Raw genomic sequence first — 13,694 nt, 5'->3', positions numbered from 1 at the left:
TTATCTATGCACTTGTTTCATCCATGTCTCCCTCCCTCTCTCTCTCCCACTTGCCTGTAGGCTCCGCGTGTCTTTTTGCTAGGTGGGATCTGCGCCCTGCTAGCACAGAGGAAACATGCGCAGACGGCTGCTCAGAAAACGAGCCAATTTAACCTCCCAGCAACAGTGAATGCAGGTGTCAAATCCTCTGAACTCACCAGCACTGCATTTGTACGTTCTTTCCTCTTCCCTTTTTTTTTTTTTTTTTTTTTTACAAGGACCAACCTCAGAATTCTTTTCCCTTCCGAAGAAGCGGGGCAGAAACCGCTTTGCAAACCCGCGAAGAGCCTGGCCCTAAGCCCCGCCCCGCGGCCGCAGGCCCCGCCCCCGTTCCCGCCCCAGGCCGCAGGCCCCGCCCCCGCCCGCCCCAGGCCGCGGCTGCTCTGCGCATGCCCACCGGCTGAGCGCTTCCGAGGCGTCTCCATCCGAAAGCAAACTTTTGCCTGCGGGATGTCCGGACCTAGTCGGTCCCCGGAGCCGGCCAGGTAAAACCTCCCCCGCCCTGGGCACGCGGAGCGCCGGAGCGCCGTGCGGGGCCTCTCTGCCGGGGCCTCCTGCCGAGCGCACCTGCCCCCGCGGAGCCCGGCTCGGAGCGCCCGCCTACCTGGCCGGCCGGGCCCGGCGCCTTGGCACCTCCCCGCGCGAGGCGGGCGGGCCTCGGCCCGTGGGCTCGCCTCCAGCCTCCCGGGTTCGCGCCCGTTCCCCACGGGCAGAGCGCTGCCGCCTGCCCAGAGGCCGGCCCTCTTCATCCCAGGGCCGCTGCGGACCCTGACGCCGGGAAGCATGGGCGCGCCCCGGCAGCTCAGGGTTCGGGGCCCCCGTGGTGACCGTGGGTCTCGGTTACCTAACCTGACCCGCCTGGGCCCCGAGCAAGGCCTCGTCTGGCGGGACCGTCGCGAGGCTGGGAAGAGAAGCGTGGAAAGTGCACCGGGGGAGCGCATGCAGGGCGCCTGCTGCGGGGGGGCCGTGTGGGGTCCTTCCAGGGACCAGCCCCAAACGTGGACAGACGCACTCTCGCCACTGCTGGCGCCCCTGGTTGGTTCTGGGAGAGCCTCTAAAGCCGAGGTTGGTCCGGGGCGGGGGTCCTCCGGCGGCCTGCGTGCCTGGGATGCACTCCCCCCAGAACGCCCTCCAGGGCCACCTAATGCTGGAGACATTTATGGCGGTAGTTGCCGTTGCACTGGGCGCTCGCCGGGTGCCAGCCACGGTATATGCCATCAGTGTCACCCCGGCTCACAAATATCTTCAAGCATGTCACAGATGCGGAAAGCAAGGCTTGGGGAGGTCATTCCTAAACACTTGAAAACCACTGCTGCCTTGACTTACATACCTCATTTTGCCCACGATGTAAAAACTGCCTTTCCCAGCGGAAAGTTAAAACCAAACGGTTAGTTTCTAGGCCTGGCATAACAAACTACCACAAGCTTGATGGCTTAAAACAACGGAAATTTATCTCCCAATGTTCTGAAGGCTGGACATCCGAAATTTCCTGCCTCTTGCAACTTCTGATGGATCTTAACGTTCCTGAGCTTGTGGCAACATCACTCCAATCTCTGTGTCTTCACCTTGCCCTCTTCCCTATGTGTGTGTCTACGACCTCTCCTTTTTACAAGGTTGCTAATCACTGGATTTAGAGCCCACCCTAACTCCAGGATGATTTCATCTCAAGATCCATAACTACATCTGCAAAGATACTATTTCCAAATAAAGTCACATTCTGAGCCTTCTGGGTGACATGAATTTGGGGAGACACTATTTAAACTACTACACAAACCAGCCACAAAAGACACCAGTCGAAAGGACCGAAACATTCAGGGTCATGAACTCAAGGCACCCAGTGTTTGTTATAAATCCAGATACTTTGCACATTGTCCTCAAAGTGGGTTACCCTGGCCCACAGGATCAGCATCACTATTGCTTGGGAGTTTGATGCTAACTTCCAGGCCCCACCCCAAACTTCCTGAGTCACAGTTTTGGGGTGGGCCCAGCCCTCTGGGTGAATCTGCTGCCACTAAAGTTTGGGAACCACTGTTACAAGGCAACTGAAGACGAAAGGGTTTGATAATATAAGAGAAAGTCCTTAACCTGACAGTTGTGTAACCTTACAATGACTTGTTTACCGACACTGCCTTACTGGAATATAATTAAGAATTCAACATTTAACTAGGGCATTGTTGAAAGAATATTTTACCATAATTTCTATTTAAGTTTCAAAGTGAACTTGTGTACTAAACTGTATTCTTAGTTTTTTATTTTTTTTATTTTTTTGCTCATCTTATCTTGCCAACAGTCATGTGATTTGTGTGTTGTTATTTCTGCTGTGTTCCTGGAAAATACAATGAGAGTCAGAAATGGTAAGCTCCAAGATACACAATGAAACAGAAACATAGGACTAGGAGCTTTTTATCATAACTCTGGTTACTAAAATATTTGGTTTGTTTCCATTTTAGACACAGTTTGATGGATGAAGCTAAGGCTCGCTTAAAAAAGCATGATGTTGGGACCAAATATTCTCACTTGTCGTCTAACAAATTTTCTGTCCTTTTACCATTGTTGGTAAAAGAAGGAAAACTCTACCTGTTGTTCACCCTCCGGTCAGAGAAGGTAGGTGACAAAAGACTCCTGCCATTCAGTTCCAGGACATTTGAAAACCCCACAACAATTTGTCACTTGCACACATTTTGAGACCATGCATTCTCAAATGGACTTTCAAGATTTGTGATGTTCAGGGGTACAAGAAGCCACAGGACAACAAGGCATTTTTTGGAGAAGTTTTTTTAAAAAATAAGTAATTTAGCTAGCAAGTAATTTGAAATACTTTTAGACCAGGGTTTCTTAATCTTGGTGCTATTGGCATTTGGGCTGGATAATTTTTTTTATTGTGTGAGCTATTCTGTGCATAATGAGATGTTTAGCATCACCCTGGGCTTTACCCACTAGGTGCCAGTAATACACACACACACACACACACACACACACCCCTTGTGACAACCACAGGGGTCTCCAGATATCCCTGTCCTGGCAGGGGTGGGGGATGGGTACAACTGCTGCCACCAACAGCCACTGTTTTAGACTCCCACCCAGGTTATAATATGAAAATTCTAGAGCACAGAAATTAACAGCCTAGGCCCTGAAGCTGGCTGCCTGTGTTTGAACGCAGGCTCACTCCTTGCCAGCTCTGTGATTTTGTTCTAATTATTTGCCCTCTCTGTGCTGCAGTCTCCTTACCTGCAAAATGCAGACAAAACGCTAGCACTTGCTTCATAAGGCTACTATGAAGATTTTCCAGGGAAACAAATGCAAAGCAACTAAACTGGCCCCAGCACATGGCAAGGATGCAGTAAGCTTCAGCCGCCATCACTATTGCTGTTGGCAGACATGGCCTGAGGTTTTCAGATAAACTATTCTAACTTTAAAGAAATGTTGGGCTGGGAATGGAGCTTCCCTGGGTACACCCCTGGATATAGTCATTCTCCTTTGCTGTTGGGGTGCTTCTGAGGAAAAGTTGGGGAAGCAGTAACTTCAGAGTTATCCAAGTACAAAAAATGAAACTGGGCCATACAGCATGGCTTCAAAGCAGAACAATGAATAGTATCCTCTCAGGGGGGAAAAGAAAGCTGAGGAATCAGCTGAAGTTTTCTGGGTTTGAGATCAGACTCGTGTGAATTCTTTTGGGTCTGGGTCAGGTAACAATCACATAAACACAGGAGGTAAGAAAGTCCAGATTCCAACAGGAGATACCTAGCTGGGAGCCAGGGGACCTGGGTCTGTTCTCAGTTTTGCCAAAGAGCAGAGGAGAAGCACTTCAATATATTTTTCGAACCATCAGACAAATAATAATGTAGACAGTTGAGGCAAGACCAAAATGGATCTCAGGTTACTACTTCATCCAGAGAGCTTTGCCTGTTGATTATTATGTGAGAATCATCTTACACCATAAACTCTGGTGTGCAAAGATCACGTTTAAAAAAAAAAGTATTAAAAAATTTTTTAAAATTAATTAATTAAAAGTATTTAAATCTAATTAGATCTGATTCTACCCCTGTCTCATTCTAGGGGCAAGAAATTCCCTCCCAGGCTTTACTGGAGCTGCACAGCTCCCTGGAGTCGCACAAGTAGAGAAGGGGAAGGGGTGCCTATCCCCAGTCCCTCCTGCTTTAGCATGGGCTCTCCTACCAACTCTGGAACCTAGAACAAAGTTTTTAATCTCTATGAGTCTCTGTTTTCTCATTCCTAAAATGGGATTGAAAACAGTGCCTAATGTTATGAAGGTAAAGAATCCTCCTCTCCTCTCCTCTCCTCTCCTCTCCTCTCCTCTCCTCTCCTCTCCTCTCCTCTCCTCTCCTCTCCTCTCCTCTCCTCCTCCCCTCCCCTCCCCTCCCCTCCCCTCCCTCCCTCCCTCCTCTCTCCTCCCCTCCTCTCCCCCATTCTACTTGTCTTTCCTTTCCTCCCTCTCCCCCCAGCTTGCTAGGGCTTGAAACAGGCAAAAGAAAATGCAAGAACAAAACATAGATTTAAGTTTTGGGAAATTAGGGATCCCTGGGTGGCACAGCGGTTTAGCGCCTGCCTTTGGCCCAGGGCGCGATCCTAGAGACCTGGGATCGAATCCCACATCAGGACTCCCGGTGCATGGAGCCTGCTTCTCCCTCTGCCTGTGTCTCTGCCTCTCTCTCTCTCTGTCTCTGTGTGACTATCATAAATAAATAAAAATTAAAAAAAAAAGTTTTGGGAAATTAGCCTACAACCTTACTGGCTTCTAAATAGATTTCCATAAAGGTTTTATTTAATAAAAATTTTTATGCCGTTAAAAAGAAAGATTAAAAACGTCTGTACTTAAGGCCCTTTTTGGCACTGACAGTTATGAATAATCATTTTTATGAATGTGTCTATTTTCTTCAAAACAGCATAGCATTTTCTTAATAGTATTTGAAATAGCCATCCCATCAGGTCTGTATTTCTGTCGAGCCTGCTGACTCCCCATAGGTGCCTTCTGCCACGAATGCTCTGGTGCTCCATGTGCTACAATAGAATACTTTTTTTCAGAGGTGATGTAACAGTAGGTTTGTTTCTTAAAAATTTGGGTAGTCAGTAGTCGAGATTGTAGAAACCTATCCCTCAACCTTGTTTTCACCAACTCTCGTAACTGTAATTGATGTGAAGATGTGTGTGATTCCTACGTCCTGTAGCAATTCCTGCAGTGTTCTTGATACATTAGCAGAGAGTTACTTTAAAATGTTATCTTTTGTTTTTTTAAAAAAGCTTGCTTAAATGGGACTTTAAATTCTAGAGCACTACAGAATTTATAACAGCATCTAGTTTATTCTTACATAGATATATTGGCCCTGGTGCTAAAAATGCCAGTGAGATCTCTTGATTTAGCTTCTAAACATCAAGAACTGACCTTACAAGGTCTCATTAATAAATATTTCACATTGGCCAGACCCTGTGCCATGAACTTCAGCCATCAGCCTATGTGACTGGCTCTGTGACCTTGGGAGATATACAGGGACATTACCCCTGTGTCATCCCATTGAGAAGAGGCCCACCTGGACTCCTGCTGAGCCTGAGGCCTTATAGCAGTTCAATAGAAAGGATGGTGGGCACCAGGCAGGAGTGAAGTCAATAAAGTTGGGTTATATTTGTTGTAACCCAACCCAAAGATGGAGGATGCTACAAATGGAGCCACAGTTCTTCTAAAGTCAGGAAGGCATGGAATCAAGAGTGGAGATGGAAGGGGCAGTGTAGGGAGAAGAGACTTCTGTTCCCTTGCATGCATGCACAGAGATACAGAGGTGCCGATGTGTCCATGCTAATGGCTCAAGTAGCGGTCACATTACCTGCCTTTTAGTAGGCCTTAATGCATGTGTGGTATGCTGGTTAAGAGCATGGGATGGAGAGTTAAAACACTGGTGTACATTCTGGCTCTACTACATATATAACCCTTGTGTGACCCTGGTCAGGTTTTGTTTTATTTTGTTTTTTGTTTTTAACTCTTTTGAGCTTCAGTTCCCTTGTCAAAAGAGGAAATGGTAATAGTGTAACAGTAGCTTCTATATCCATCAACGGATGGATGGATAACAAATACATGATATACATGGCATAGGTAAATCCATAGAGATAGAAAGTAGGGGCAAGGAAGCGGGAGGTTGGGGAGCAAGTACAGGGTGAAGAAGATGTTCTGGAACTAGACAGTGGTAGTGGTTGTACAGCATCATGAATGTATTAAATGTCACTGAGTGGTTCACTTTAAAATGGTTCATTTTAGGGGCACCTGGGTGGCTCAGTCAGTAAAGCATCTGTCTCTTGATTTTGGCTCAAGTTGTGATCTCAGGGTCATGAGATGGAGCCCCTTGTCAGGCTTTGAGCTCAGCAGAGTCTACTTAAGATTATCTCCTTCTCCCTCTGCTCTCCCTGTCCCCCTGCTGCTCACACTCTCTCTCTCTAAAAAATTAAACATATGGTTCATTTTATGTTATATAAATTTCACCTCAATTAAAAAATAAATGCTTTTTAAAAATAACAGCATACGGACCTGTTCTAAGGGCTAAGTGGAAAAGCTTCTTGTGAAGAAGCACGCCTGGAGCAGGGTAAGCATCCAGTAAAGGCTGTCTATTGATAACATTGCCCTTTTTATTATACTTCCTTTTGGCTCCCACCTCCCCCCCATTAAGCATAGATCTGTTTCGTGTGCTTGGTATCTTTTAGGGGCAAGTAGAAAAAAATTACAAGTGAATGAAGTTCTCAAAGCTCATTTTTAAAGAGGATTCAAGTAAAAACTTTTTTGGGGAGGGGGTGTTCTTATTCCCCCCCTTATTACCCCCAGTGTGGGAGTGGTCTCTGGCACAAAATAGGTCAGTAAATACTTGTTGAATGAGTCAACTGGAATCCTGCATCACAGCTCTGTTCTTTCACTATCCAGCTAAGAAGGTCACCTGGAGAAGTTTGTTTCCCCGGAGGCAAGTGTGAACCTACAGATGTGGATGATGTGGCCACAGCTCTCCGGGAAGCCCAGGAAGAAGTAGGGCTACATCCTCATCAGGTAGGAGGTTGTCTGCTGCCTGGTGCCGTATCTGTTTGACGTAAGTGGTAGAGTGGAACTGGATTGCTTACACTGTCATGAGCCCCTGGTGGATCCATGATTGTCAGCATTCCGTGTATGGGCAAGCATGACCCTTGACAGATGGAGCCCAGAGACAGATTCTCATGTAGACTCTGCCCCTTGTCAGTCAAGTGGCCTTGGGCAAGCCCCCTTTCCCTTTGGAGCCCCTCTTTGCCCATCCAGAAATGAAAGGTTCGAACTCCATCTCTGAAAGTGGATCTCTAGAATCCTGCAGGTGCTTCGGGATTCTTTCTTTAACATTCAATTTACACTTTTTTTTTTTGCCAGTATACATTTTTTTTGAGAATTCAGTTGAAAAAATAATCATGCCCTTGAGCATGCTGTGTTCTAAACTTTAGCCTCTTGGAAGCCACTAGTGTCTTACCTTTGTCCTAAATATACATATTTTTATACATACCATGGAATCAAGCTTATCCATATCACATTAATAGAGAAGTACCCTGAGATCACTAGGCAAGCTGTTTAAGAACTATTACTATTTGTAACTACATTTCTGTGTGAATCAGGACTTCCTTGATTGTATACATAAAAAAACAAACATGAAAGGAGTAAAATGAATTCTGGGGCTGATATACCCAGATCTTACTGCACATGAACTTTCAACTGTTGCATTAATGGACTTTAGAAGGAGTAAATGTTGTAAATTTGTACTTGGATGACAGCATTATTTTATTGGTTTAAAATTTCTAATATAAACTTGTAATGTTAGCATAGTTACAAATTTACAGAAAAGTTGCAAAGATACTATGGAGGGTTCATGTATCCCGCACCCAGTTCCTCCCATTGTCAACATCTCACATCACTGGTGTATGTTTGTTACAACTAAGAAACCAATGTTAATACACTGTTATTACCTAAACTCCAGACTTTATTTGCCTTCTACTAATTTTTCTACTAATGTCCTCTTTTCTGTCCTGGATCTCATCTAGGATACCATAGTGTTTTTGGTTGTCACGGCTCTTTAGTCTCTGGTCTGTGACAGTGTCTCAGACTTTCCTTATTCTCGTGACCTTGACACTTCTGAGGTGCACTGCTCAGGTATGTTGTAGAATGCCTCTCCATTTGGATTTACCTGATATTTTCCTCGGTTAAGCTAGGGTTATAGGTTTGGGAGAAGACTACCACAGAGGTGAAGTGCTCTAATCCCATATTGAAGGTAGGTATAAACTGTGTGCTTTATATACATTGGGCTTTCAGGTACATTTTTATTTCAGGAGGAGAGTCCCACTGATGCATAACAATGAGAAAAACAGTGAGTCAGACCATCCTTTATGTTCCATTTGGCTTAAAGTCTCGGTGGTACAGTCTTATGACGATCAGTGATGCTGAGACATCGATCTTAATCAGGCCCATTTTGAAAACAGAGAGGTCACCACTCAAAGGAGATTTTGTTCAGAAGAAGTTAATGGCCTCTCAAATAAATGCTTCCTAAATGAGAGGGGAAAGCATGGGATTAGGACAAGAAATGTATCAATTACTTCCTAGGCAACTAAGTTTTCTAATGGGAACCCCTTCCACTCAACGTCTACAAATCCCCCAGCCTAAAGGGGGGATTTATTTTAAAACTCTATTGACAGATTGAACCCTAATGGTAAAAAAGTTCCCAAAGTGAGAGTAACTCAGTTTCCAAGGCTCCTGGGAACTACTGAGTTCTGCCTATGAGGGATAAGAATACGACTGTCTTCACAGGAGAATGTTGGGTCTTCAGGAGATTTTGGTGGGCCAGATGCTCCTAAAGCCAGAGATTTCTAAAATGACCTCCTCTTGATATAATAATGCCAATCACATTATCAAGAAATTAGGACGAACAAAGGCTTTCAAGAAAGATGTCCTGTGTTTGGAAGTGCTGGCGAGGGTTGTTTTGTTCTTTGGGACCTTGCAAATCTTTTAAACGTAGTGTAAAACTACCATTTATTAAACACAAGCAGAATCTAACTCAGTGATTCTTACTTAGAGCTGATTTTGCCCCCGGGGTACATGGCGATGTCTGGAGGTGTTTTTGGGAGTCAGAGCTAGAGAGGGTGCTGTTGGCTGTTTCCCACCTCCTTTGTTAATCCTTCAAGGCAGGCTATGGCCTTCCAAGCCCACTCCAGGTGTCCTGCCATACATGTATGTGCTTCTCTTTGCAACAGCCTCGGGAGACATTTCTCCCTTTTCTCTTTAGAAGCCACAAACCCATACATTTCCACGCATTCTCCTTCACTTTGCCACCTCTGCAGCTTCAGCTCCTGTAAGCATTTTGGTGCCTTTCAGTGGCATTTCCTTTCCCGAGAATGTTTCTAAGTGCATGTGGCTTCTTCCAGGAGCTGGAAACATGCCTTATCCCTGCTGCCACGGCAGGAGACAGTCTCCATGGGATTTCAGCTCAGCAAGTGGTCAAAATTCAGTCTTTCCTTTGTCTTAGCATGTCTGCCGTGCACGCACCATCCTTTTTTCCTTCTAAGGCAGACACCTGTGTTTTGGGAACTATGTGTCCAGAGATTCTGGTTCATCCACAGATTTCCAAAGTCTTTCTGACTTTCTAAGCTAGAGCCGTGTTGAAAATGCCTGACTTCCCAGCAGAAACATTCAGTATAACAACATTACCTCCCTTTGTGGCTTTGATTCCCCCACCACACACACCAGTTATTTCCTTAGACTCAGACATGTGAGTCCAAGGGCCAGCACTGCCACGCTAAGTTGCTTGTCCATACCTGTGCCTAGCAGTTTGGCCCTTCCAGTAAGGGTGAGTTTGTGCTCCTAGCTCAGCCCTCAGGAAGAGCTTGAATCCGAGCTGCAGCTGAGAACTCTCCACTGCAGTATGTAAGCCATGTGCAAGGCTGATGTGTCATCTCTGAGATAATGGTGACATTTGTGTCTTCATAGCATTTAAGCACTATGCTCTAGTGTGTGGACAGCAGCCGGTGAATCCTGGTTTCTACCAAGTCTTACGTGGCCATGACCTTGAACAGGTTGCCTCAAGTCTGCTGTTAGGGCTTCTTCAAGTTCAGACATGTTGTGAAGAAGCAGGGAGAGGGTGCTGGGTACTAGACAGGGCCCCAGAAGCTGTGGGTCACTTCATGGTGATAGCAACCACAAATGCACGTTGAACGAACACTGCAGGTTCTGTTCAGAAGCCATCATATCCCTCTTACTGTGTTTCTGAAAGTTCTCACCTGCAGCTTTCCACCCTTCCTTGCTCACTGAGAGCCTGGAGGGCCTGAGAATGGTCTTGGCTGGGCAGGCCTTCACCAGTGACTGTGCTGAGGGGCATGACAGCCTAGCTCTGCACCGTGCTTTACACCTGGATGCCCCGCAGCACCCTCGCCCTCGCCTGGCCTCCTCCCTACCTCAGGCTTTGTCCTGGGAGCACTTCCTTAAGAAATCACTTGCATCTGAGTGTTCCCCACCTCCCAGAGACTGCTTCTGGGGAACCTGTGGCCAAAGAGGCCAAGCATTCACCCAGGGCCATGTGTTGTTCACTGATGATAGAATGCTGTTTCTGCCTCGGGGCCCCTTAGGATCCCAGATCTCCCACCCCAAGGACAGCTAAAGTCTACACTCCTGGTCCAGATACTGACTTTCACCATGAATTCAGTTAATGGTCTGACTCATTACTGCTCTTAAACATGCTTCAGCTGTCACAGCCCTGAGAATTTTCCATGGACCTCTTTATCCTGCTCTAATATCCCAGCTTCACAAGGTATCCCTGGCTTTTCCCAGCTACTTTCTCTTGGAATGCCCACCCCGCCCCTAACTCCAGATTCTTCTCACTTTCCATTTCAAGTTTATGCAGCTCTTCTCTTATGATGCAGCTCCTACACTAAACCCCAGGCCTCACCCTGGAGATTTCCCAGCAGGTCTTTCACTTAACAATACCCTGCATTCATTTGCAAGCAATTGTGGTTATAAATAGAAATCCTTCTCCACATATAAACATCTGTTATGTAAAATAGTTAATATATAATGATAAATGTAGTTTCCCATAATTGGGTATATGACACAGTTAATATTGTCACTTTTCTATTAATAAGATGGCACATCCTTATCTGTCCTGATGGGGAAAGGTGTCTATCTCATGCATTCTGAGGGCCGCAGAGTATCCTGTAGATACACTCATAACTGACCGACCCTGAATGTCCATCAGTGGAGGAGTGATAACTTTATAGTTTGGGACTATTGCAAATGATGCTTCAGTCTTGTATCTTTTCTCACTGGTAGAAATTTATCATACAGATATATTTACACAAATGCGGTTGCTAGGTCTAAGGGACCATGTTTTTATAATATTGTCAGATTGCCCTTCCGAAAGATTATACCAGTATGTTCACAAAAGATACCATTTTCAGACTTGTCTCATAGACACTGCGTCAGGTAGGGGTGAGACTACCCCCATTTCAAAGGGGATATGACGTTCACCTCTGGAGCAAATTCTTGCTCCTTCCCTACCCACCTTGTGTAATTGACTGCTTTGCACTGTTTTCTTAATCTGCGTATTTTGTTTTCTGCTTTTAGAGAGATACATTGATAACCCCGGTTGTAGGATTTATAGACCACAACTTCCAGGCCCAGCCTAATCCCGATGAAGTTAAGAGCGTGTTTTTGGTGCCTCTAGAATATTTCCTACATCCGCATGTCTACCACCAGAGCTACCTGACACATAGTGATCATCATGTTGTTATTCATTGCTTTGAGTACACAAACCCTGAAGATGGTGTCACTTACCAAGTCAAGGGAGTAACTGCAAAACTAGCCCTGTTCCTTGCCTTAATTATTTTGGGGAGAAAACCCATCTTTGAAATGGAGTTTAATCTCAATGACCTAATTTCATCCTCTGAAGAGAATTTCCTGAAACTTCATAAACATGCTACAAGCAAGTTGTGATTTGTGAGACCACCACCCAAATAACTAAGAGGATTTTGTGGGTGCTGATCCAGAAGAACAACAACAATGCAAGCTATTGGAATTTGACAGGTGCAGCTCTTTTTCCTGCAATATGAAGACCAAAAACCTTGACTTTTTCCCTACTTTGCCTTGTATTAGCTGAAAGAGCAAAAAGTCTTTCAAAAGTGGAAAAATGTGTTCAAAGTGTTGCATCATTTCACCCACAACATGTCAGTATTTGTTCTACACATGTAAGGAAAGGTATCTGGCACAAAGTAGGCACTTAATAAATATTTGCTGAGAATAAAATTAAAATAAATAAATAAATAAATAAATAAATAAATAAATAAATAAATATTTGCTGAATATATGAATGACCCTGTGGCATTTATTTTATTCAAGAGAGGTAATATCTCTTTCTGTCTGTTGTTACATGTGACTAGAAACTTCTGGCTGGCCATTAGGATCTATCCACCTTTTCCTCCCTGGCAGTAGAGTCGAAGCTAAGTTCCTATCTCCCCAGGAAGAAACTGCATTACCCAGGATCCCCTGCAGTTAAATGTGTCTCTGGAACTTAATTTGGGCCAATGGGATGTGAGTAAAATTTGCTCTTGCAGGTCATCTCTTAAGTGAAGAGGTAAGCCAGCTTCCTTGGACTCTCCCTTTTCCAGGAGCTGCAACATGGATTTATCTGCAAACCAGCCTTGACCGTACAAGTGAGGACAATTCCTAGGGGGATGGCAGGACTCAAAGGTGGTAGGAGTTTGGATCTCTAAATGACTCTGGAGTAAAGCAAACTGCCACCCTGCATTGTTCACTTGGTCTTGTTATGTGAGAGAAGAATAAAATTCTGTCACTTTTCGGACTACCGTTATTTGGAGTCATTTTATTAGAGCAGAGCAACAGCTCTGCTAAATAATAAACCATAACACTTGAAAATGGCTAGATGGCTATTTACCCAAACTTGAAGTGTTGCCAGCAATTAGAATTTGGGATGATTCTGACATTTAACACATGTGTCTGTGACATGCACAAGACACCCATGGGTGTTGGTAGGTTTAGTAGTCATCATCCAGAGCAACTGAAACAAAGGAATTTAAGAGGCCCACGTGCCCACCAATTGGGAGAGACCATGTTCTCTGTCTTAAGATGATGAAAGCAGAAAAACACTGGTTTTGAGCACAAGCCCTAAGTCAAAAGTCAAAAAGACAAACGTTCTGAATTGCATGCCTTGAGATCTACCACTCTTATGTGGACATCTCCATACATCATGCCCTCTAGTTAGCAAGAATTTCTTTGTTCAATTATCGTATTAACCATCCTGCACAAGGTCAGAGAAACCAGTGCATGAAGCAACATGACCTCAAGTCCGTGGTGGCAATTTCCTATCTTACTGACAGTTACCAGAGTTTTAGAAAGCCAAACCAGTTTTAGGAAGCTTCTGGTATAGCTGAAAATGTGATTGCCTACACCAAACAAATCAATCGGCTGGCAGAAGAAAAACACCCGATATGCTGCTTTGCACCCATAAGCATGGAAATGGCACAGATCTGTCTCCAACCTTGAAAGCAGATGTTGGATAAGCTTCTCCATTAACATTCAGTAACTGGCCCTGCATGAACAGGCCTAAACTGTTTCCGAGCAATTATAGAAGCATTTGCAAATGTGTATT

At 45.0% G+C, this 13,694-nt stretch overlaps 1 protein-coding gene across 1 annotated transcript; it reads left to right on the top strand.

Annotated features, from left to right (window-relative positions):
• Positions 1-404: 404 nt before the first annotated feature.
• On the top strand, positions 405-12,363 carry NUDT7 (nudix hydrolase 7). The gene is given in 5 exon segments (XM_025426914.3): positions 405-524; positions 2,490-2,643; positions 6,959-7,081; positions 7,083-7,118; positions 11,654-12,363. Coding segments are annotated over 5 exon segments (717 nt in total). The 5' UTR covers positions 405-489; the 3' UTR covers positions 12,023-12,363.
• Positions 12,364-13,694: the final 1,331 nt, after the last annotated feature.

The sequence above is a fragment of the Canis lupus genome, chromosome 5 (genome assembly GCF_003254725.2).
Source record: "Canis lupus dingo isolate Sandy chromosome 5, ASM325472v2, whole genome shotgun sequence".
Taxonomy (NCBI): Eukaryota; Metazoa; Chordata; class Mammalia; order Carnivora; family Canidae; genus Canis; species Canis lupus.
Note: the sequence above shows the minus strand (reverse complement) of the source record. Positions and strands in the feature narration are given on the sequence as shown.